Source organism: Mirounga angustirostris, unplaced genomic scaffold (genome assembly GCF_029215605.1).
Source record: "Mirounga angustirostris isolate CCGP_5_RB_7025 unplaced genomic scaffold, mMirAng1.0.hap1 SCAF_16, whole genome shotgun sequence".
Lineage (NCBI taxonomy): Eukaryota > Metazoa > Chordata > Mammalia > Carnivora > Phocidae > Mirounga > Mirounga angustirostris.
In genome coordinates, this window is record NW_026991724.1 from 16,654,332 (window position 1) to 16,677,644 (window position 23,313).

The following is a 23,313-nucleotide window of genomic DNA, read 5'->3' on the forward strand; positions in this document are numbered from 1 at the left end:
CTACAATACTTCCAAACTACTTCAGGTACGCTGCCTGAAAAACATCCTACAGGATGGTGACTGCCAACTAAAGTCATCAGAGCAACAGACAATGGCTACAGTTACTAAGTAGGACTCTGTGTACAAACCCAATCGTCAGTCTGTAAAGTCCAGTACCTTCCAGAGTAAACTATCTCACTGATTCGCTTAAACAATGTAAATTTACATAATGTGAAGCCGAAGTCCCCCTTTCTGGAGAGGGTAGACTCAGTGGATGGATACATCACACCAAAACTGAAGAAGTGCTGGATTTCTCAGTAAGGAGGTTCACAACGGCACATACTTTTTCTTTAATATGGTGAAATGAATATCTAATAACCCAGTTATGTCTTTTTGCCCCTCCCAGTGGTTTAATAAGTGGTGAAGAGTGTAGTGGTAGCATTCTGGTTTGATGCCCCTTGCACAGGGAACCTGTTCTAACACATTCTTGTGGAGCCCAGTATAGGAATTTGAACCCCGTAGAGATCAACTCAAGTGTTAATATTGTAGATCCCGGGAATCCCCTTTAGGCCTTAGCCAAAGGAGTTTAAAAATGAGAATCTCTGTCCAATGCCCCTTCCCTGCAACGAGCCCTTGAACGGCAACGAAAGAGAAAATTCTCAAAGGGCAGCGTCAGTGCCTGAGCTGGTACCCCTGGGACAGGAGAGGAATAAAACTAATCCAGAGAGAGCACCCCTATCTTTGTAAAAAGAGAGGGAGATGTAAGTCATTAGAATGCCACAGAGGTGGAAAGAGAGAAAAAGAAAATTCGGGCCCTTTCCAGCAGTAAGATGACGAGGAAAGGAAGAACGCCTGGTCGAGGGGGGCCGTCCCAACAAGGGGAGGGAGTGGACTAGGCCGGAGGGAGAGGGGGGTAGAACGACGGCGCACAAACAACCTGGAGGGGGAGAGAAATGGTGCCCCTGCACCCAGAACCGGCTCCAAGCCACGCCGCCCGTTTGGGGGCAACTTTGCTGGGGAGGATGGTCCCGGTAAGAGGGGCCGCGGCGCACGGATCGCAGCAGCCCCAGCGCGGGGCCCAGTCGGGGGAGGGGGGAGGAATCCCCGAGCCGGGGAGGCCGGGACCGGCCGCTCGAGGAGTGTGGCGGGGCCGGACACGCCGAGGGACTCTCAGAACGACTGGTGCCGCAGAGACCGGGGGCAGACGGCAACTGGGCCCCGTGCGGCCGGCGGCTCCGCGGGGGAGGGGCCGCCACTCCTCCCCTGCCCCTTCCACCATCTCCCGACCCCATCGGCCTCTCCCCACCCCCCCAAAACAGGCCCGACCGGCCCAGGCTTGCCCCCACCCCCGACGGGGACCCCTCCGGGCCCCCCGGGGTGGGCCTCCCCGCCCCCACGCCCCAGCCCCCAGCCTGACTCACCTCGCGAGTACAGGGACTTGGGCGATTCCAGGTCTAGGTCCGCGCTGAGCAATGAGATGAAGTCCGAGGGCATCGCAGCTCGACCCAGCCCGGCCCGAGGGCAGCGGGAGGGGGGGAGCGGCGGTGGCGGCGGCACCTCCTCTCCGGGACCGCGGGCACCGAACCGGGGGCGGCGAGGCGAGGGCGGCTGCTGCTGCCTCCTCCTCGAGGGCAGTGACTTCCACCGGGCCGAGGACCGAGGAAACGGCAGCGAGGCGGAGGGGAAACTCCACGGGGACTAATTCCCGGCGAGCCAGGAGGGGGGGTTCAGGGCGGGGAAAGGGAGGGGGGAAAGCCAACGGGTCCGTTTCGTGCTTCTCCTCAGCGAAAACTGACGGTCGCCGCCACCGCCGCCGCCGCTGACAGGAATCTGAGCCCCGCCCCCCGCGCGGCACTGCGCAGGCGCGGAGGGGGGCGCCCCAGAGCCTGGAAGAGCTAGGGCGGCCGCCGGAGGGCGGGGAGACGCGCCAAGGAACAGCATCAACAAGGGCTTCGCTTCCTGCCGCCGCGGCCGTGGCTGCTGTTTCCCAGCCGGGAAAGGGCCCCGCCAGCAGGGAGGGAGGCAGGGAGGTGTCCGCGCCTGGGGCCCCGGGGAGGGAAAAGGTATTTGCGCCGACCTGGTGGCGGCGAGCCCGAGTCGGCCGGCCCAGCGCCGAGCTGAGCTCAGGAGGAGACAGACCTGAGGGAGCCGAGGTGACTGTGGGACGAGAAGAAGGACCCCAGAGCTGGGTCCGGTCGGCCTGGGCGGGCTGGCTTGGGGTCTCACAGGGGAATGGAGTTTCGTCCCTTGGACAGCCACCAGCCCTTTAGGGTTTTCATAGGAGTGTCTAGCTTGAGTTGGCCAAAGGACTATCAAACTCATTTCTTAATTAGGAAATGACAGCCCTTATCTAAAAACCTCGAGTTATTGCATGTTTTTAATTCAAGTACCTTCTTCGTCCTTTGCCCTCCCCCTTTTTGTCTCCCCTCCCCCATTCTTTTCGAAAATTCGAAACAAAACATAAAAACAACTTTCTGATTGTGCTGGGTGGCCGGGTTTATTCGGAGTAGAAGATCGAAGACTATTTAAAAATTGGATCCTATGAATCCACCTGGCTGTTCTAAAGGAAAAAGGAAAAAAGCACAGCTAAACACCACTGCTCCAAACCCTTTTTCATTTTTTACCTTTGGATTAGGCAAGGATGGAGGAAAAACACATTTAATTGAGTTTTTGCTATTCTGTTCATGGGGCCAAAAGTTTCCGTTGCAAAAACTGAAAATCCTCACCTACACCGCAGACCGTTTCCTGACTCTAATAGACTTCTGAGAAATTTTTAATCAAGTTATTAAAATATCAATTGGAGTGCAGGGTATGCATCTTGGGAAATAATTTTAATCTTGTGTGGAACACTGATGCCAGCAATCACTGGGCAACGTTTTTAAGCTATTAAATTTGGTTTTGTTTTTATTTTATCTATAGAGATCATAAAAATCACTCTGGTGTGTATGCGTGTGTGTATATATATATATACACACACACACGCATACACACACACATCTATATATATCATATATAGATATATACACAATTTATAGAGCCTTTTCCCCAGGAAGCTGGACAATTCATCTGGACTTGGAGTCCTGGAGATGGGGAAGAAACTCTCAGCAAAAGAGGCCCCAGTGCAGGTGTCTCTGGGGTGGGGCTCTTTGCAAAGCTTTACCTGCAGACCTAGAATTTAAACTTGTGTCATCAGAGTCTTCCTATCTTTCCATCTGAACATCTCATTCAGGTTGCCCAATTATCTTCACTGCATTCTGTGCAGTAATGAATCAACCCTGTGAACATTTTCTTCCTGTCAGAGGTAAGAAAGCTTTTCAGAGCCATCCCAAGATGGCAAAGCAGAACAGGAAACTACTCTCAAATCTCATTGCCACTGTTTGCTGTTGCAACAAGTCCCAAGGGAAGTCCCTTCATAACTGGTAAGAGCCCCACTCATTTGAGAGGAAACTCAAATTGCCCAACAGGCCAAGGCTTCGGCCAAAGCTCTTTAAATTAGAGCAAACACCTGTTGGAGACCCCCCCCCACACACACACCCCAGTCATTAGTCATACAAAATGTGAGGAGAGGAAATTGGAATTTACCAGGCAGAACCCTAATACTAAAAAATTGGGTGTATCACTCTGAGCATATCCTTTTTCCCCAGACCTATGTAATCATTCAACAAACTTAGGGTATAGGAAATCCCCAGTACTGTTCTGACCCTAATTAACAAGTCAAGAATTGGCAAGGTCTCTTGCTTCCCCTTTCCCTCAACACTTCTCTGCCCTTTTGTGCCTTTTTTCCCCTAGTATGAGTGCTTTGTTGTTTATGTTAATCAGATTTCCCTTGGCTTGGTAAAACCAAGTAAGGGGGGGGGGGCAAGTGTGACTTGACCCAGACTGAATTCTCCTAGATGGATTCTTTAGGCTCAGGCCCCACCCCATCAGGCCTTGCATCAAGCAGTGATTATATCTCAAAGGATATTTGAAAATTCAGTGTCCTTCTAATTTCCTTTTACAGAAATACATTTTTTGAAAAACTGTTTAGATTCATTTTTCATGGCCGAGCTTTGCAACAGCACAGAGACCTAGATTTCATGTTATCCTTAAAATTTCAGTGACTAAAAACACAAATTCATTAGTAAGCATGTTTGCTCTGCTCTCATCACAAAATATATGACCCGCATGATATTCAGGGTTACCAAAAATAACTATCTGATCATTGTGTCTTTAGTAAATTACATGCTACCCCTAGTTCCAAGGATATTCCCTCTGTAGTCATTAGTATCTCCTTGCTTCCCCTTTTATTCAGTCTTTGAAAGAATCTCATATTGTATTTCAAAAACCACCCATCACTCAAATAAACACCTTCATAAAACTTTGTGCACAATAAAAAGTAAAGCTTTTTAAAATTTGGAAATTTCCTCTCATTGAAAATTACAATAGGATTATGGAACAAAACATAAAGCAGATTTAGTAGTTTGCAGAATTCCTTTATATTCCTTCCCAATCATCATATCACATTCCCAAGTTACTTGATTAAAATTTCGCAAGAACCCAGATTCAACTACAAGGTTGTATAGATTATGCAACAGAGTGGCAGTTTTTATACTGGTGGTGTGTTCTTTAACCCCTCCTGGACCTGTTTAGGCACTTAGTGAATTGTGTTGCTGGATCTACTCTAAATGAAAGAGGTTCAAATATCAACCACTGAGAAGGAATTAAATACACTCATACAGAACAGAGGAATGTGTTGTCACAAGATAATCTTTGTCATTGTAATACAATTAAGGCTGTTAAAATAATTTTGGTCACATGTATATTGTAAAGAACCTGCTAAACAAACACAAGATCTGAAAGGAAAATTTCCAGAGCAGTTCAAGTCATGGACAAAAAACAGTTTAGACCGAAAATTATCTTTGCTCTACCTTGGGAGCACTCCTTAATAATAATGGAGAATTGATAGTAGTGGGAAATAGCAATGACTGCATTTGTGCTGAAATTGTAAACAAAGTCTTATTTGATTATGACTATGTGTCAATTTTCACCCTTAGAACATGTTCTAGCAAATATTTCTAAAGGCAAAATTAGTTTTGATAGTTTCGCCGTTGGATTTAGAACATTCTCACTCCTTATATCTCTCACTGCCTAAATCTGATAATCAGGCATCTGATTCACTTTGATGAAGTACTTCTGTACTTTATGACTGGGTCTGAGTCAGAGTTGTCATCTGAAGTCTTACAAAGGCCAGTTCAGTCTCTCAGATCTAGAATAGTTGGAAGTCCTGAGATACAGAGCAATCAGCTTGAATTGCAAGAACTTGGTGAACAGTGGAGAAAGGAGAGAAATGCCAGAGAAACTCAAGGGGTGGATTAGGGGGGAGAAATTTTAATGGGAAAATAGAAACCTCTGAATGCAGAGTGCCTGGGTGGCTCAGTCATTAAGCATCTGCCTTCAGCTCAGGTCATGATCCCAGGGTCCTGGGATCGAGCCCCATATCAGGCTCCCTGCTCAGCGGGGAGCCTGCTTCTCCCTCTCCCACTCCCCCTGCTTGTGTTCCCTCTCTCGCTGTCTCTCTCTCTCTGTCAAATTAAAAAAAAAAAAAAAAAAATCTTTAGAAACCTCTGAGCCCATTAAACCAAGAAAGGAAGGAGAATGTCTCTAGATCATCCCAACAGTAGGCATGTTGGACTTATGTAAACTGCATTCAATTCAGTCCTTATTCATACTAGCTTTGACACCCCCATATTTGCTAAGATGCTCTTTCCACATCTGATCATAACATGAATAGTCTAGTAGCCCCACCTCAGCTGTGATATTAGTTTGACCAAGAGTATGAATTAGAAATGGTTTTACAGGGGCGCCTGGGTGGCTCAGTTGGTTGAGCGACTGCCTTCGGCTCAGGTCATGATCCTGGAGTCCCGGGATTGAGTCCCACATCGGGCTCCCTGCTCGGCAGGGAGTCTGCTTCTCCCTCTGACCCTCCCCCCTCTCATGCTCTCTGTCTCTCGTTCTCTCTCTCTCAAATAAATAAATAAAATCTTAAAAAAAAAAAAAAAGAAATGGTTTTACAGGGCTACCTGGGTGGCTCTGTTGGTTAAGCATCCAGTCTGACTCTTGGTTTTGGCTCAGGTTGTGATCTTGGGGTCATGGGATCGAGCCCTGCGTCAAGGCTCCATGCTCAGCGGGGAGTCTGCTTTATGTTCTCTCTGTCCCTCTCCCTCTGCCCCTCACCCCGTGCTCTCTCTCTAAAATAAATAAATAAATATTTATTTATTTATTTTAGAGAGAGAGACAGAGATAGTAAGAGAGAGCACCAGCGGGGAGGAGAGGGAGAAGCAGGCTCCCCGCTGAGCAGGGAGCCGGATGTGGGACTCGATTCCAGGATCCTGGGATCATGACCTGGGCCAAGGCAGATGCTTAACCAACTGAGCCACCCAGGTGCCAAAATCTTTTTTTAAAAAATGGTTTTACAGTTTCTATTACCCTCTCTCTTAATTCAGGGAAGTTTGTTTTTGTTTTTGTTTTTGAAGATTTTATTTATTTGAGAGAGCAAGAGAGAGAATACACATGCGCGCACACAGGGAGGAACAGAGGGAGAGGAAGAGAGAATCCCAGTCGGGGCTTGATCTCACAACCCTGAGATCATGACCTAAGCCAAAATCAAGCGTCAGATGCTTAACTGTCTGAGCCAATCAGGTGCTCCTTAATTCACGGAGTTTTAACCTGAAGTCCATGGATTTGTTTCAAGGCATCTGTGATCCCCTTAAACTTGTATACAAATTTTTGCAAGCTTGTATCTACATGCACTTTTCTCTAAAGGATGAAAGTCTTAGAGTGCTGGGGTGCCTGGGTGGCTCAGTGGGTGGAGCATAGGGCTTTTTTTTTTTTTTTTAAGATTGTATTTATTTCTTTGAGAGAGAGAGAGAGATCAAGGGGGAAGAGCAGAGAGAGAGGGACAAGCGGGACTCCACACTGAGCACAGATCCTGATGAGGTGCTCAATCTTACCACCCTGAAATCATGACCTGAGCCAAAATCAAGAGTCGGAGCTTAACTGACTGAGCCACCCAGGCGCCCGCATGAGACTCTTGATGTCAAGGTTGTGAGTTTGAGCCCCACATTGAGTGTAGAGATTACTAAAAGAAAAAAAAATCTTAAAAAATTATTTTAAAAAACCACAAAGGATGAAAGTCTTTAACTTTCATAAGATTTCTGAAAAAAAAAATCCATAACCCAGAGAAGATGAAAAAGCATTCCTCTATATGAAGCACATCCATTCTTTCCTCTTTCCACAAATGAGCTCTAGGAACTATGCTAGGTGCAGGAAATGCAAAGATTTTACAAAGATGAATATAAGAAGTCAACTCTCAGCCTGATGTGGGAGACACCCTTTAAACCAGCACAGGATGCCGTGTGACAAGTGCTCTGCTAGAGTTTTGTACAGGTACTAGAAATCAGCTATCTTTTGCTTTATTAGTAAGCTGATAGAGGCCAAGAGGAAGGAATGCCGTCTAACACACATCACTTTCTTCTCTGCTCACTACCCCCACAGCTGATTTCTCTTCACTCCAACCACAATTTCCTACAGTGGTCAAGAGAGGCTAGACAGTTGCAGGGCAAAGTCCTGACATACAAATGTTTACATTGTGAAGCATCGCAGCTATTATTGTTGATACAGATATTCCAAGAAATACCTGGGCTTCATTGGACTTTGTCAGTGGACTGTCAAAGAAACACTGTCTTTTTTCAGCTTTGCTGAGGATTATGGCTAAATGCTTAGGTTAAGGATGCAATGATAAAATAGCTGAACTGGTCATCCACAACTGAGCCCAGAACTGAAGGGCTACGTTGAAGTTACTGGATAAACTAGACTGACTTTAGAAATAACATATTCCACCTGAGAAGCATTTGTTCCAGCTGAATAAGGAAATGGGGACTGCTCCAAACATGGGAAGAGGCATGCGAGGGATCTGCCCACATCTGTCAGAATCTAATTATAAAACACGAGGCTTAGGAACAATATTCATTTAGGTATTCATTCAGTTTCTCTACCCACAAAGAATCCTGTTTATCCTTCAAAGTTCAGCTCAGAATTTACCTCTGTAAATTCATCCTGAACCCTTCCAAGGAACATTAATTGTTCTCTGGGTTCCCATAGCATTTCATCCAAAATGTTGGTAGAGCAATCACAACAATGAATTCTAGTTCATGGGTCTCTCTCTAATATATTGTGAACACTTGGTTGTATAGTCTTTGACAAGGTCAAAAAAAAATAAAACACATCCTTGTCTTAAATAACTTCTAATTGATTTTGAGCACATAACTTTAGCACCCACACTTCTAAGATGCCATTTCTTGAATTTGACATCCAGTACAGAGATTAACAGAATGAAAGAGGAAACTGGAAAGTTAAGACAAGGTTAGAGGTGAAAGGCAATAAACGAGGATTTTGTTCTTTATCCTATAGGCACTGGGGAGCTATTGAAGGTTTTGGAGGAGGGGGATAACAGGACCAGAGCTGAATTTTAAGAAAGTAACAGAGACAGGAGTGTGGAGAGTAAATTGGGAGCTGAAAGCCTAGAAAGAGAGCCCAGCAAAGGCCAATGAGGCCCCGAAGGGTAAAGGCTGAAAAGGAGGAGCTGTTTATGCAAGACATTGTGGAACTAGAATCAAAAGAACTCAGAAATTGCTTAAATGTTGAAAGTGAGAGAGAAAAGTATGAGAATGTTCAAGAAAAGGAGATAGTGAGAGAAGTTTGAAACATCCACCAACAGGTTCTTCATTGCTGGAGTCCAATAGCTTAACAATAGCTAAAAAAATACCTAACAGAGAAGCAAACACCACTTAAATATGAATCACCCAAGAGACTCTATACTTTTTTACATGGAGCAGCAAAATCTCTAACCAGAAAAGGAATTATCCTAGATTTAGTTTTTACCAGTAGGAAATCCAAGTAAACATAACTTGCTGAAACTGAGGGAAAGAGTAAATTGATTAAGAAACAAATTTACATGAGCATGCGTTCCCGGTGTTCACTCCAAATATACTCAAGTATGAACATATAAGCCTTTAAATGCTTATTTTCAGGGCGCCTGGGTGGCTCAGTTGTTAAGCGTCTGCCTTCGGCTCAGGCCATTATCCCAGGGTCCTGGGATCGAGCCCTGCATCAGGCTCCCTGCTCTGCAGGAAGCCTGCTTCTCCTTCTCCTACTCCTCCTGCTTGTGTTCCCTCTCTCGCTGTGTCTCTCTCTGTCAAATAAATAAATAAAATCTTAAAAAAAAAATAAATGCTTATTTTCATAGTAACTAAATATGGAAGAATTTCAAGAATCCTAAAGGCCAATAATTCTTCCAAAAAAGAAAAAAGAAAAAAGTCCTGTAGAGATAAAAAGCAGCCATAATGTCTTTAAAGAGGATCAATTTGCAAACCTTCCATTCATGGAAGTTTTGGGTAATAACGGACCTGAGGTTTACTCTATAAGGCCTGGACCGAGGACCAAAGCATTTAAAAACCAGGTACAAAACTGACTGAGGGAACTCTGAACTCCCCCCTGAACTGGAATCACAAAAAACAAGTAGGTGGTCTGCCCTTTGTAGTTAGTTAGTTAGTTAGTTATTTTAGTTTATTTATTTAAGCAATCTCTACACCCAATGTGGGGCTCAAACTCACCACCCCGAGATCAAGAGCTGCATGCTCTACTGACTGAGCCAGCCAGTCACCCCTGCCCTTTGTAGTTATTAAATAAATACCATTTTGGGGTGTAGGAGAAATATGAAAAAGGGAAATCCAGAAAGAAACATTTAGCAAAAGAAAAACACAGGAAAAGAGCCAATGCAGAGTCATTTCAGTAGGCTTCCCTCCAGAAGCAAAGTGGAAAATGTAATCTATGTCATGGCTCATGAGCAGCTCAATCCCCAGCCCCAAATCCAACTTGGTCTACAGTGCAGAGGGCCATCTTTAAATACGACGCCCAGTGATTCTAATTTCTTCTTGATAGTTATGGTATTTTCTCTATCGTATATACATACCTTGGTGGTCAACAGCTACCAAAGGAGTATATAATCATTTATATGATCCAAGGAAATATCTGATAGATCTGTATTTCTCATGGATGTTACATACACCTATTTTTGTTAAATCAGAGGCTACTTGATCAAGTAGGAAGTGAACAGACTTGAAAACAGGAGTCCTAAGTTCTAGATGTAGGCAATGAGGCAACTAGGATGTCCAGTTTTGGAGTGCCCAGCAGGTAGTCCTACTTCTCCTGAGTACTGTGACTTTTCTTCAGGGAATAGTTTGTGCTTTCCCTCTGGACTTAATCCTGGGTAAGGCAGGAGCTGCTGGCTTCCCCTTGTCACAAAGAGGGTAAGAGCCTGTCTGGAGTGCAGGGAGCAGAGGAAGCCTTGCCAAAAGTTGGAGAGAGAGAGAAAACCCTGAATCTGAAAAAAAAAATCACTGGAGTCACTGGAGGAGGCCACACCTGACTTCAATGATCTGAAATGATCATTTCTTTTTCTTGCTTAAGAGGTTTGGGATTGGGTTGTCAGTCCCTTCAAAGTAAGAAAATCTTAACTTGGGCGCCTGGGTGGCTCAGTTGGTTAAGCAACTGCCTTCGGCTCAGGTCATGATCCCGGAGTCCTGGGATCGAGTCCCACATCGGGCTCCCGACTCAGCGGGGAGCCTGCTTCTCCCTCTGACCCTCTCCCCTCTCATGCTGTTTCTCTGTCTCTCTCTCTTTGTCTCAAATAAGTAAATAAAATCTTTAAAAAAAAAAAGAAAATCTTAACTTGATACAACCTGCCCGGGCTTATGGAACTTTCTCGGACCTTTGTCTCCTCTCTGTGAAATAAGTGGGTTAGACTATTTATCAGGCAGGCATTGTGTTTGGCGGCTAGCAACAAACACCCGTGGCTTAGAGGTTTTAGTTTTCTCATACGAGAAGCCTGGATTAGGCAATCCAAGCTAATCCCACAGTCTCACAATGCCATCAGGCTCACAAGCTTTCAAGGTGGCCCTTGTTCTCATGCTTACAAGATGTCCCCTCTAAGCATCCTGTCTGCATTCTAGGTGAGAGGAAGAAAGAAGAGTAAAGGGGCACCTGGGTGGCTCAGTTGGTTGAGTGTCTGCCTTCAGCTCAGGTCATGATCTCAGGGTTCTGGGATCAAGCCCCGTGTGTGTCAGGCTCCCCTGCTCAGCAGGGAGCCTGCTTCTCCCTCTCCCTCTGCCCCGACCCCCGCCCCGCTTCTGCTCTCTCAAATGAATAAATGAATAAAATCTTTCAAAAGAAAAAGAAGGAAGAGTTAAAGGCAAAGGGTCAACTGTGGTCCATGTAAGATCCACACAGTGGCTTCTATTTATATGTCACTGGCCAGGACTATGTCACATGGTCACTCCATCTGAAAGGCTGGGAAATGTATGGATTTTTTTAGATGTGTACATTGACGCTCTGAACACAACTGGGGGTCAGCTGGCACGGAAGAAGGGAAGAACAGATGTTGGGTAGACAATTACAGTATCTGCTGCAGACTACATAATAGCAAAAGGTAACCTCCCTCTCTGAAATTCTATCTTTCTAATCTTTTTTCTATGTTGTTTTACCTAATCTTTTTCTTAATGGAAAAGAGCTAAGTGTTTTCTGGAAAGTAAGCACATTTTTAAAATCTCAAATTTTGAAGAAGTAGAGGTACATCTCATAAATGAAATGACAATAGGTATATATGAGATATCAGGTTATTAATCAAAAGTGCTTCACATTTATTATCTCCTCCCTGAAATTTTCTTAAACTTGAAAATTCCAATCTTCAGGAAGCCTCTTCTCACTAATCCCAACTATACTTATCCCTTCTTTCATTGAACTAAGTCACCTGTTTTTTCTCATTTTCAGTGCTTCTCAGATGATTTCATAGCCTCATCTTTTATCTCTCCAAATAAACTGTAAACTAGTAAAGAGCAGAGCCTGACACTTAGCACAATGCTGGATTTGTAGTGAACAATCACGAATGGTTGAGCAATTGAATGGATGGATGGATGGATGGATGGATGGATGGATGGATGGATGGGTGGATGGATGGGTGGATGGATGGGTGGGTGGGTGGATGGATGAATAACTGAAAACTGAAAACTGAATTTCTATTTTTCTCTCTTCAGAACTCTATCCTCAGTGCATGCTTGCTAACTGACTGCACCTCAGAGTCATTTCCAAGGCAATTTGTATCCTAGGAAGCCAGGTTTAGAAAGCCTTTTATTTTCTACCTCTAAATCCATTCCACCCTTGCATATTCAGCTCACAGCAGGAGTGAGCATCCGACCACCTCCCTTCACCTAACTGCTTCACCTAGTCCCCCTCCCATTTTAACTGATTAAAGGTCTTACCTTCAGGAAATTCTTATGTTTAAATTAAATTCTGTGCAAGCCATTTCCTCTTCTTTTGCTCTCTAAGTTGACAGAACACAGCAAGTAACATGTTTATCAGTGTTTTATAAAGGCCTGAGTGGGTTTTCTTTTTTAATAAAATTTATGTGGCTGTTTTATACTGCAAAAGCAATGCATTCATTGTAGAAACTAAAAATAATAGCTGAAAATATAAGTAAGAAGGTAATAAATAAGAATTATTCAAAAACTCGGGGTGCCTGGCTGGCTGAGTCAGAAGAACGCACAACTCTTGTCAGGGTTCTGAGTTTGAGCCCCACATCTGGTATAGAGATGACTTAAATAAACTTAAAAAAATTATTCAAAAATCATAAACCACCACATAGAGAAGATCATTCAGTATCTATCTTTCTGGAATTTTTTTTTTTTAAGATTTTATTTATTTATTTGACAGAGACAGACACAGCGAGAGAGGGAACATAAGCAGGGGGAGTGGGAGAGGGAGAAGCAGGCCTCCCGCCGAGCAGGGAACCTGATGCGGGGCTCGATCCCAGGACCCTGGGATCATGACCTGAGCCGAAGGCAGACGCTTAATGACTGAGCCACCCAGGCGCCCCTCTTTCTGGAATTTTTTAAATGTGTATTTACCTTACATACACAAAAATTGGCTACACTGTGTATACTGTTATCCTGCATTGCTGATGTAACTATGAACATCAATACACATCAGCAAATATTCTTTTTCTTTTTTGAAGATTTTACCTATTTATCTGAGAGAGAGACCGAGACCATGAGTGGGGGGAGGGGCAGAGGGAGAGGGAGAAGCAGACTCCCTGCTGAGCATGGAGCCCAGACCCCTATCCCAGGACCCTGAGATCATGACCTGAGCCAAAGCAGCCACTTAACCCACTGAGCCACCCAGGCGCCCCCACATCAGTAAATATTCTTAATAATGTGTGATGGCAGAGGAGTATTCCATTATAGAATATATCTTAACTTACTAGCCAGTCCGCTACTTTTGGCATTTAATTTGTTTCCTTTTTTTTAAAACCTTTGTAAATACCACCGAGATGAACATCCTTGTAGCTAATCTGTGCTTTTAGCCTTTTCTTAATTATTTCCTTTGGATATACCCTTAGTAAGTTTTACTTCTGATGAGCAATAAGGAGAAATGATGTAGGAAATGGCGGAGACTGGAAGCAAGGCCATAGAGGCTCTTTACCCTTGTTTTAGGACTGAAAATGTGTTTGGCTTGCAGGTTCCAGGGCTTATTCAGCACAACATAATGCAACAATTTTAAAATATATTCCTGTGGCACAACACCTGGGAATCTGAGCTCTCTGCAGAACGCTGCAGAAACTCCGGTAAGGGAAACTGAAAAGCACAAAACATATAATCTCATGCTACATCAGATACCATCCTATTCCAGCATCTAGTATCCATTTCAGAAAAACACATCAGAGAAAAATTGAATTGAGAAAATGTGGCACATTAATTAATGAGTTTTCTATCTAAACTGGTAAAAGGCTGCTGTTATCTGATTTGGTGGTGCTCAAAAAGTACTAGCGCAAGTGAAAAAAGCAGAATATTTCATTCTGAATCTCCTCCCTGCCACTTATGAAATGCTTAAAATTCTTAATCACTCTGAAACCTCAGTCTCCTCCTCAGCAAAATGGCTTTATAATAGTACCTTTGTCATTCACAGAGGTATATCTGTGAATGACAAAGATATACCCCTTTGATGTATCTTAGGGAGATACTGAGCTAAATCGTGAGAAATTGCTTTGTAAAATGTAATACTGTAACACAAATGTTACTGGTAATTGTTATTGTAATTGATCCAGACTTGGTGGGAGGGGTTGCTGGGTGGCTTAGTTAAGTGCCCAACTCTTGATTTTGGCTCAGGTCATGATCTTGGAGTTGTAAGATCGAGCACTGAATTGGGCTCCACGTGGGGTGTGGAGCCTGCTTAAGATTCTTTCTCCCTCTCCCTCTGTGCCACCACCCCCCCCCCCGTGAAAGAAAAGAAAGAAAAGAAAGAAAGAAAGAAAAAAAAAAGAAAGAAAGAAAGAGAAAGGAAGAAAAGAAGAAAGGAAGGAAGGAAGGAAGGAAGGAAGGAAGGAAGGAAGGAAGGAAGACTGATTCAGACTTTACTAGAACTGAATTCTTCACAAAGACTGGACAGCATAAATGCAATCCTACATATAAGAATTTCATGATATCACAACATTCGATCAAACCTATCACCAAATAATCATCTTATAGAAACAAATACTACAATCAACCTTCAAAAGCTGAGATTAAAAAATTCCCTTCAGTTCTTTTTTTTTTTTAAGATTTTTATTTATTTATTTATTTGAGAGAGAGAGACACAGGGAGGGAGGGAACGCAAGCAGGGGGAGTGGGAGAGGGAGAAGCAGGCTTCCTGCCAAGCAGGGAGCCCGATGCAGGGCTCGATCCCAGGACCCCGGGATTGTGACCTGAGCCTAAGGCAGACTTAATGCCTGAGCCACCCAGGTGCCCCTTCCCTTCAGTTCTAAGAGCTCTTTTATCTGTGACTCAGGGGGAAGAGACACTTATTCTACATACTTTCATTCTTATTGTTTGGTAGCTTATTCTTACATGGAAACTTAAAGGACCTAAACTTTAAAAATAAGTATTTTTTTTAAAGTGCAAAAGGTGTGTCTATACTTTTTTTAAGTTATGATCATAACTACAAAAACAGTATATGAACAAGGATTGAAAGACAGTAGGTAACAGTAAGAATATTCGCACTTAGATGGCAGCTTTACTTTATAGATTTTCTTTAAAAATTTTTCCCTATCCATAATACATCACTTCAGATAAATGTTTTAATGTGTAACGAATAGACTTTCTTATTTTTTCTTTTTATTTCTTTACAGTTTATAATTACTTGGGCAAATCAATTTAAAGAAATTCATCCCAAGTTGAGAGTACTTAGGTTTCTGTGTCCCTTAATCAGTTTATTCTCACCCAGCTTTCAAGATATTTGTAATTAGGCAGAAAACATATCATTCAAATCTATGTTTTAGAAGAATAAAATCAATTTTCCTCTCTTGGTTAGAAACAAATCCTAAGAGGGGTTCCTGGCTGGTTCAGTTGACAGAGCGTGCAACTCTTTTTTTTTTTTTTAAAGATTTTATTTATTTATTTGAGAGAGAGAATAAGAGAGAGAGAGCACATGAGAGGGGGGAGGGTCAGAGGGAGAAGCAGACTCCCCGCTGAGCAGGGAGCCCAATGCGGGACTGGATCCCGGGACTCCAGGATCATGACCTGAGCCGAAGGCAGTTGCTTAACCAACTGAGCCACCCAGGCGCCCCAGAGCGTGCAACTCTTGATTTCAGGGTCATGAGTTGAGCCCCATGTTGGGTGTGGAGCCTACTTAAAATAAAAATTTAAAAAAATAAACAAATCATAAAATAAGAAATGTTATAGGGCGCCTGGGTGGCTCAGTCGTTATGTGTCTGCCTTCAGCTCAGGTCATGATCCCAGGGTCCTGGGATTGAGCCCCACATCAGGCTCCCCGCTCAGCAGGAAGCCTTCTTCTCCCTCTCCCACTTCCCCAGCTTGTGTTCCCTCTCTCGCTGTGTCTCTCTCCGTCAGATAAACAAATAAAATCTTAAAAAAAAAAAAAATGTTATAAGTGAAGTGGAAAGAACCTTGTATAGGAGACAGAATTACGGTCATCTCAATCGGTCATGTTGCTATTCAAGATGGCTCTTCTACCTCAGCTAACTAGAATGTATATCATTAACAGAAAGGAATAGGAAAAGGAGAGGGCAGAGCATTCCTCTTCCCTTTAAGACATGGACTACCTCTAGGGGAACCTGGGTGGCACAGTTGGTTAAGTGCCCAACTCTTGGTTTCTGCTCAAGTCTTGATCTCAGGGCATGAGATCAAGCTCCGTGTCAGGCTCTACACTCAGTGTGGAGTGTGATTGGGTTTCTCTCACCCTCTCCCTCTGGCCCTCCTTCCCACTTGCTCTCTCTCTCTCTCAAATAAGTAAATCTTTAAAAAAAAAAAAAAAAGGGCTCCGGGGTGGTTCAGATGGTTAAGCGTCTGCCTTCGGCTCAGGTCCTGATCTCAGGGTCCTGGGATCGAGTCCCACATTGGGCTCCCTGCTCCTTGGGAGCCTGCTTCTCCCTCTGCCTCTCTCTCTCTCTCTCTCTGTGTCTCTCATGAATAAATAAATAAAATCTTAAAACAAAAAAAAGACATGGACCACCTCTAATTTTGTCTTAGTAGCCAAAGCTTAAAGACAACCACAACTACTAAAGTGCAAGGGATGCTGAGAAATGTAGTATGCAGTTATATGATCAGTTACAAATCTGAGGTCCTATTACAATAAGAAGAATAGAAGAGTTAATGTGAGGCAGCTATCCACCAAAAAATGACAGTAAATCTACAAGAAACACCATAGTTAATGGTGAAAAAAATAAAGTATTTCATTAAAATAAGAAACAAAACAAGGATGCTTTCTTCTCTATGCTATTAAACATTGTCCTAGAGATCCCAACCAATGCAATTAGAAAAAATAAGTAAGAGGAATAAGGATTGGAAAATAAGAAGGAAAAATCTTTGTTACTTCCACTTGAAATGATTGTCTACATAAGAAATGCAAGAAAAACATTAAAATAGTTTAGCAACTCACTGGTAAAGACAACATCCAAAAATCAATAATGTTGCTAATGATAAAAAATATAATTACAAGAGCAACAAAAACCATGAGATACCCATGAATAAACAGACAAAAGATGGACAAGACTTTTAAGGAGAAATTTATAAAACATAGAAGGATATAAAAGGCCACTTACATAAATGGAAGCTATACTGTGTTCATGGACAGAAGGAGTCAAGATCTATAATTGGTCTATAAATTTATTAATCTATGTCAGTTAATGTATAAACTCATTGTAATACCAATCAAAGTTCCAAAAGAACATTGTGTTGATCTTCATAAACCAATCCTAAATTTCATACAAAAGAACAAATAGCCCAAAAATAGCAAAGAGAATTTTGAGGAAAAAATAAGGAGGACCTACTAGACCTGACTTGACCTACCAGGTCAGTTAAGAAAAATTTATCATAAAGCCATATTTTTAAAAACAATTCAACATTTGTTTAGAAATAGACAAACAGATTAAATACATATGGAAACTTGGCATAAAATAGAAATTGCATTATAAATCAGTGGGAAAAAATGGAAAAACTTAATAAATGGTGCTGGAACAATTAGCCACTTATACAAAAAAGCAAAATAAATTAGTTCCTTACCTTATACCAGATAAAAATAAATTCAGAGTGGATTAAAAATGTTAAAGGTAAAAAGTAACATGGAAAATTGTTAGAAGAAAACATAGCAGTTTTATGACATCAGAATAGGGCAAGATTTTCTAAACAAGACTCAAAAGTACAAAGAGGAAAGAAAGGCATTTGACTACATTAAAACTGAAAAATATCTGCCAGACCATATTAATATCGTATCATAATATACTATAGAAAATACCAAAGGATACCTACAAACTGAAGATGTTTGCAACTCAACACAACTAAAAGATTAATAGCTTACCCAGCAGAAGAGTAATATACTGAGTATCTATAAATTCTGACAAATCATTTTTAAAAACCACAATTTTTAAGCAAAGGTGAACAAGAAATTCATCAGAGAAAATTCTGGATGGTTAATAAACATGAAAAAATTGTTCAACCTCACCAGTAATTGGGGTAATGAAAATTAAAACAAGGAGATACCATTAGGAGTAGAAAAAAAATTTAATAGTAGACCTAATATTTTAGAACAGTTTCAGATTTACAGAAAATTTGAGAAAATATCATTTCCATATACCTCATGCCCAGATTCCCTGAATGTTAATATCTTATATTAGTGTGGTACATTTGTTACAATTAATGTACAGATATTGACACATCATTATTAAAGTCCACAGTTATCCCAGTTTCCTTAGTTTACCTACTGTCATTTTTACATTCCAGGATCCCATCTGGGGTACTACTTTACATTTAGCCATCAGATATGCTCCTTAGGCTCCTCTTGGCTATGACAGTTTCTCAGGCTGTCCCTGGTTTTGATGACCTTGACAGGTTTGAGGAGTACTGGATAAGTATATTGTAAGATACCCTTCTAGGGGTTTTGTCTGATAGTTTTTTTGTTTGTTTGTTTTTTGTAACTAGACTGGGGCAATAGGATTTTGGGAGGAAGACCATAGGGTTAAAGTGCCATTTTTATCACATCATATCAAGAGTACATACTATATCAAGATGATTTATGACTGTTAATGACCTTGATCGTCTGGGTGAAGAGTAGAAAAATTTTAAGATCTTAAAATTTTAAGTGTAATAAGGACACAAGGAAAGGAAATGAGAACTTTCCTACACTGCTGGTGCTTATGTAAGTGTAAAGTGACAAAACAAAAAACAAAACAAAACAAAAAAACCCCCTCACTTTGGGTAGAAATTTGGCAGTATCTGTTGAAGTTGGAAGTGTCTATACTCTTATTTTTTTTTTTTAGATTTTATTTATTTATTTGTGAGAGAGAAGGAGAAAGTGAGGGAGAGAGAGCACAGAGTGAGAGGAAGAAGCAGACTCCCAGCTGAGCAGAGAGCCCAACAAGCGACTTGATATGAGGCTCGATCCCAGGACCCTGAGATCATGACCTGAGCTAAAGGCAGATGCTTAAGTGACTGAGCCACCAGGCGCCCCAGGAAGTGCCTATACTCTTGAACTAGCAATTCCACATCTAGATTTGAAAACCTCTCACTCACATATATAAGCATGCAATGACATGTTTATTGCAATTTTATGTGTAATACTGAAAAACTAGAAAGTGGGAATCCTGAATCCCTGAATTGAAAACCCTGAATCCATTGGTACCTTAAGCCTGACCAGCTCCCATGCAACCAAGAGCTCTTCAGTTACATGACCAAATAATATTCTAAGTTAAGCCTGCTTGAGATGATTTTTCTGTCATTTGTAACCTGAGTTTTAACTGATACACCAAGATATTAACGTCAAGTTCATCTAAATCCACGCCCAGTTTTTTTTTTCCTAAAGGAAAAGTCAATATCTATTAAGCAAAGCCTAAAAGCCTAGACTCTAGACCCTAGAGATAATTAAGCCACAGTGGCCACATCTCTAAGGTTTATAGTATACAAACTATTCTAGGCAGTCTTGATCAAAGCACAAAATCAATAAACAAAATAAACATAGTACATGAAATCAATGAAAAGAGTTTCATAAAGTGATATCTTACAAAGTTTCACATTCACATAAATTAGCTCAAGATGAAGTTTCTTTTATCTTAAAATAGGAAATATTTCAAATATACAGGAAATAGATGCCATATATCCATCACCCAGAGAACACATTCAACATTTCCTTATATTTGTTCATATTTTTTTAGAAAGACACAAGGCATTATATGTAACACTGTAGTCTCATTAACCATCCTTTTTCCTTCTCCTTCCCCATAGTAACCACTGTTCTAAAGTTGCAGTGTATCATTCCATGCTTGTTTTTACACTTTTACTACATATATGAGTATCATTGTTTGGATTTGCATTTTCCTATTACTACTGAGTTTGAACATTTTTTCAGGTATTAATTGGCCATTCAAGTTCCTCTGCTGTTTATTTCCTTCTGCCACTTTTTCATTTGGGTTGTTTGCCTTTTGCTAGTCTTTTATATATCCTGGATACAAATCCGTTGTTGTTTATATGTGTGGCAAATATCTCCTCCCTATCAATTGCTTGCCTTTGCCTTGGTTTATGGTGTTAGTCATACAGAACCCCCAAGGATATTTGAAAGAAATGGTTATTTCTGAGTTAATGGTGAGAATATGGGTGTTTGGTTGTTGTTATTCTTTGTACTTTCCTGTATTTTAAAAACCTTTCAAACTATAAAATAATTTCTAAAGAAAAATGGGAAGAAAAGTAATAGTGATGCATGCTTTTATTCTTCCTTCTGCTTTTCTATAATTTCCAAAGTTCTTGTAATAAGCAAATCTCTAATGGGAGGGAAACCACCAAATCATTTTTTGTTCTTAAGTTTTGTTTGGCAAACTTAATGCTAATAATTGGGGGGTAGTTAGTGCCACTTTAGAGTCTACACAGCTATCTTAAGCATTTTTATATATATTCTTTTTTTTAAAAAAAAGATTTTATTTATTTGACAGAGAGAGACACAGCGAGAGAGGGAACACAAGCAGGGGGAGTGGGAGAGGGAGAAGCAGGCTTGCTGCTGAGCAGGGAGCCTGATGCAGGGCTCGATCCCGGGACTCCAGGATCATGACCTGAGCCGAAGGCAGACGCTTAACGACTGAGCCACCCAGGCGCCCCTTTATATATATTCTTATTAATATAGTCCCTTCTACCAAGCATCTACAACTAAATAGGTGATGGAAAAGCCCATATTGTCCTAAAAATAACCCTCACTCAGATAAGTGGCTTAAATCCTCTCATGAGCTTGGAATCATGCAGACATGAGTCATGGACAAGATATCAGTAGTATTGTTTCCTTAATTTCAAAGGAATAGAATATATATGTGCCTGCATGTGTGTGTATTCTGATATCCTGAATTCTGGTTACTGCCCAGAGACAATGGACACATTCAAAATAAGTAGAAATGAGGTATTTACTGAGATTAGCCATGGGTTCCTCTTACAATCTGTTTTATCATTCATTGCATTGATATTAACAGTTGGGTAACAGCAGGTGTGAGTGGGTAAAATGACTCTAAATCACAGTCACATGGGGGAAGTTAGAAAAATTGTGCATAGCATGGAAACCTTTTTACTTTTGTAGCTATCTAAGCAAGCAAAGCTTGAGTTTCCAAATCTAGTGACAGATTTATTTTAATGTAATTGAATAATCAGAGTTTTCCACTGTCAGAAAGTTTTATCCACTTCATTACTTAGAAGATTAAAAGAAAATATGATCTGGTGTTTTATGGAGCTTTCTCCTCCCAGGGACCCAGAGAGCGGACAACTGGGAACATATGACCCTGAATATTATCTGTTTCCGCTGCATCTGACTGAACACAGTATATACTAGAATCACTGCCAAAAGTTTCAAGTCTCCCTCTCACCTCCATTGGCTCAGAATGATTGGGTTCTAGAACTGAAATCACTGAAATCACTGAATCCCTCTCATTTTACAGGTGAAAAAACTGGGGCATAATTTCAGTAGGAAGTAATAAAATTACACTTACGAATACACTACGACCCAGCAATTCCACTCTTGAGAGCTACCAAGGAGAGGCCTGAGGAGACATTCAAAGATGTTCATTGCAGCATTGTTTGTAACAGAGGAAGGAAGGGAGGAAGGGAGGAAGGGAGGAAGGAAGGAAGGAAGGAAGGAAGGAAGGAAGGAAGGAAGGAAGGAAATGAGGGAGGGAGGGAAGGAAGGGAGGGAGGGAGGGAGGAAGGAAAGGAGGGAGGGAGGGAAGGAAGGAAGGAAGGGAGGGAGGGAGGAAGGAAAAGAGGGAGGGAGGGAAGGAAGGAAGGAAGGGAGGGAGGGAGGAAGGAAAGGAGGGAGGGAGGGAAGGAAGGAAGGAAGGGAGGGAGAGAGGGAGGGAGGGAGGGAGGGAGGGAGGAAGGAAAGGAGGGAGGGAGGGAAGGAAGGAAGAAAGGGAGGGAGGGAGGGAGGAAGGAAAGGAGGGAGGGAGGGAAGGAAGGAAGAAAGGGAGGGAGGGAGGGAGGAAGGGAGGAAAGGAGGGAGGGAGGGAAGGAAGGAAGGAAGGAAGGAAAGGAGGGAGGGAGGGAAGGAAGAAGGAAGGAAGAGAAAGGAAGGAAGGAAGAGAAAGAAAGAATGAATGAATTAGTAGGGAAATGGCTAATAAAACATAAAATAGTCATACCATGAAGCACTATGCAGTAGATAAAAGGACTGAGCTAGATCTAACTGGATAGAGGTAAAAAATAGAGTGACTCAAAGGGCCAAGTTGCAGAAACCTCCGAAAAATGTATTTATATAAAAATCCATTTAACAATACTATTTTTATATGGGTAAAAAGTACGTGATATGTGATATGATACTGATTCTAAAAATCTTCTAGAATGTTTAGAACTCTGCCATTCAATACAGTAGCTAGTAATTTAAATTAAGTAAAATAGCACTAGCCACATTTCAAGGGTTCAGTAGCCACATTTGGCTGGTGGCTTCTGTATTGGACTACACAGATATATACAATTTCCATAAGTGCATAAGTTCTACTGGACAATGCTGGTCTAAAAAAAATGCATGCTGGGATGCCTGGGTGGCTCAGTCAGTTAAGCATCTGCCTTCAGCTCAGGTCATGATCCCAGGGTCCTGGGATCGAGCCCCACATCAGTCTCTTTGCTCAGCTGGAGCCTGCTTCTCCCTCTGCCTGCCGGTCCCCCTGCTTGTGCGCTCTGACAAATAAATAAAATATTTTTTAAAAATAAAAAAAAATACATGCCAAATTCGTAAGTTACATAGCTGGGTAATGGTACAACCAAAACATGTCAGAAGACCACTACTGAAAGGTTCTTGGCATGAGGGCTCCTTTGGATCATTCAGGAATGGATGAATGGATGGATAGATGGATGGATTCATTCATTCATTCATAATAATTTAATACTACATATTAAGCCCTGGGTTAAACCACTGGGAAACAAAGTTCAACTGGATGCCACCCGAGCCCCAGAGGACAAGTGTCAGTCACCAGCTATCCACTGAATGCCTCTTCTGTGACAGACCCTGTGTGAAGCCTAGGGTCAGTGGCGAACAAGACAAAGTACCTGTCCTCCTCATGGAACTCATAACCCACAGCAGAGTTCTCAACACTATGGACATTTTGACGGGTAATTCTTTGTCATGGGAGCTGTGCCGTGTATTATAGGATTTTTAATAGCATCCCTGGCCTCTGCTTACTAAAGAACAGCAGTACTGACCCTCCAGTGTGAAAACCAGAAATGTCCTCAGACA

General features: G+C 42.0%; 1 protein-coding gene across 6 annotated transcripts in view; it reads right to left on the minus strand.

The window, feature by feature from the left end:
- NFAT5 (nuclear factor of activated T cells 5) overlaps window positions 1-1,777 on the minus strand; it is a 123,251-nt gene extending 121,474 nt beyond the window's left edge. For 3 of the 6 annotated variants that reach the window (XM_064581531.1, XM_064581528.1, XM_064581527.1), the window contains exon 1: window positions 1,401-1,777. In XM_064581531.1, the coding sequence (XP_064437601.1) occupies window positions 1,401-1,473 (73 nt within the window). In that variant the 5' untranslated portion in view covers window positions 1,474-1,777. The remainder of the gene's footprint in view (window positions 1-1,400) is intronic. The other 3 variants (XM_064581530.1, XM_064581529.1, XM_064581532.1) reach the window with 1 other exon arrangement.
- Between the last annotated feature and the right edge of the window lie 21,536 nt (window positions 1,778-23,313).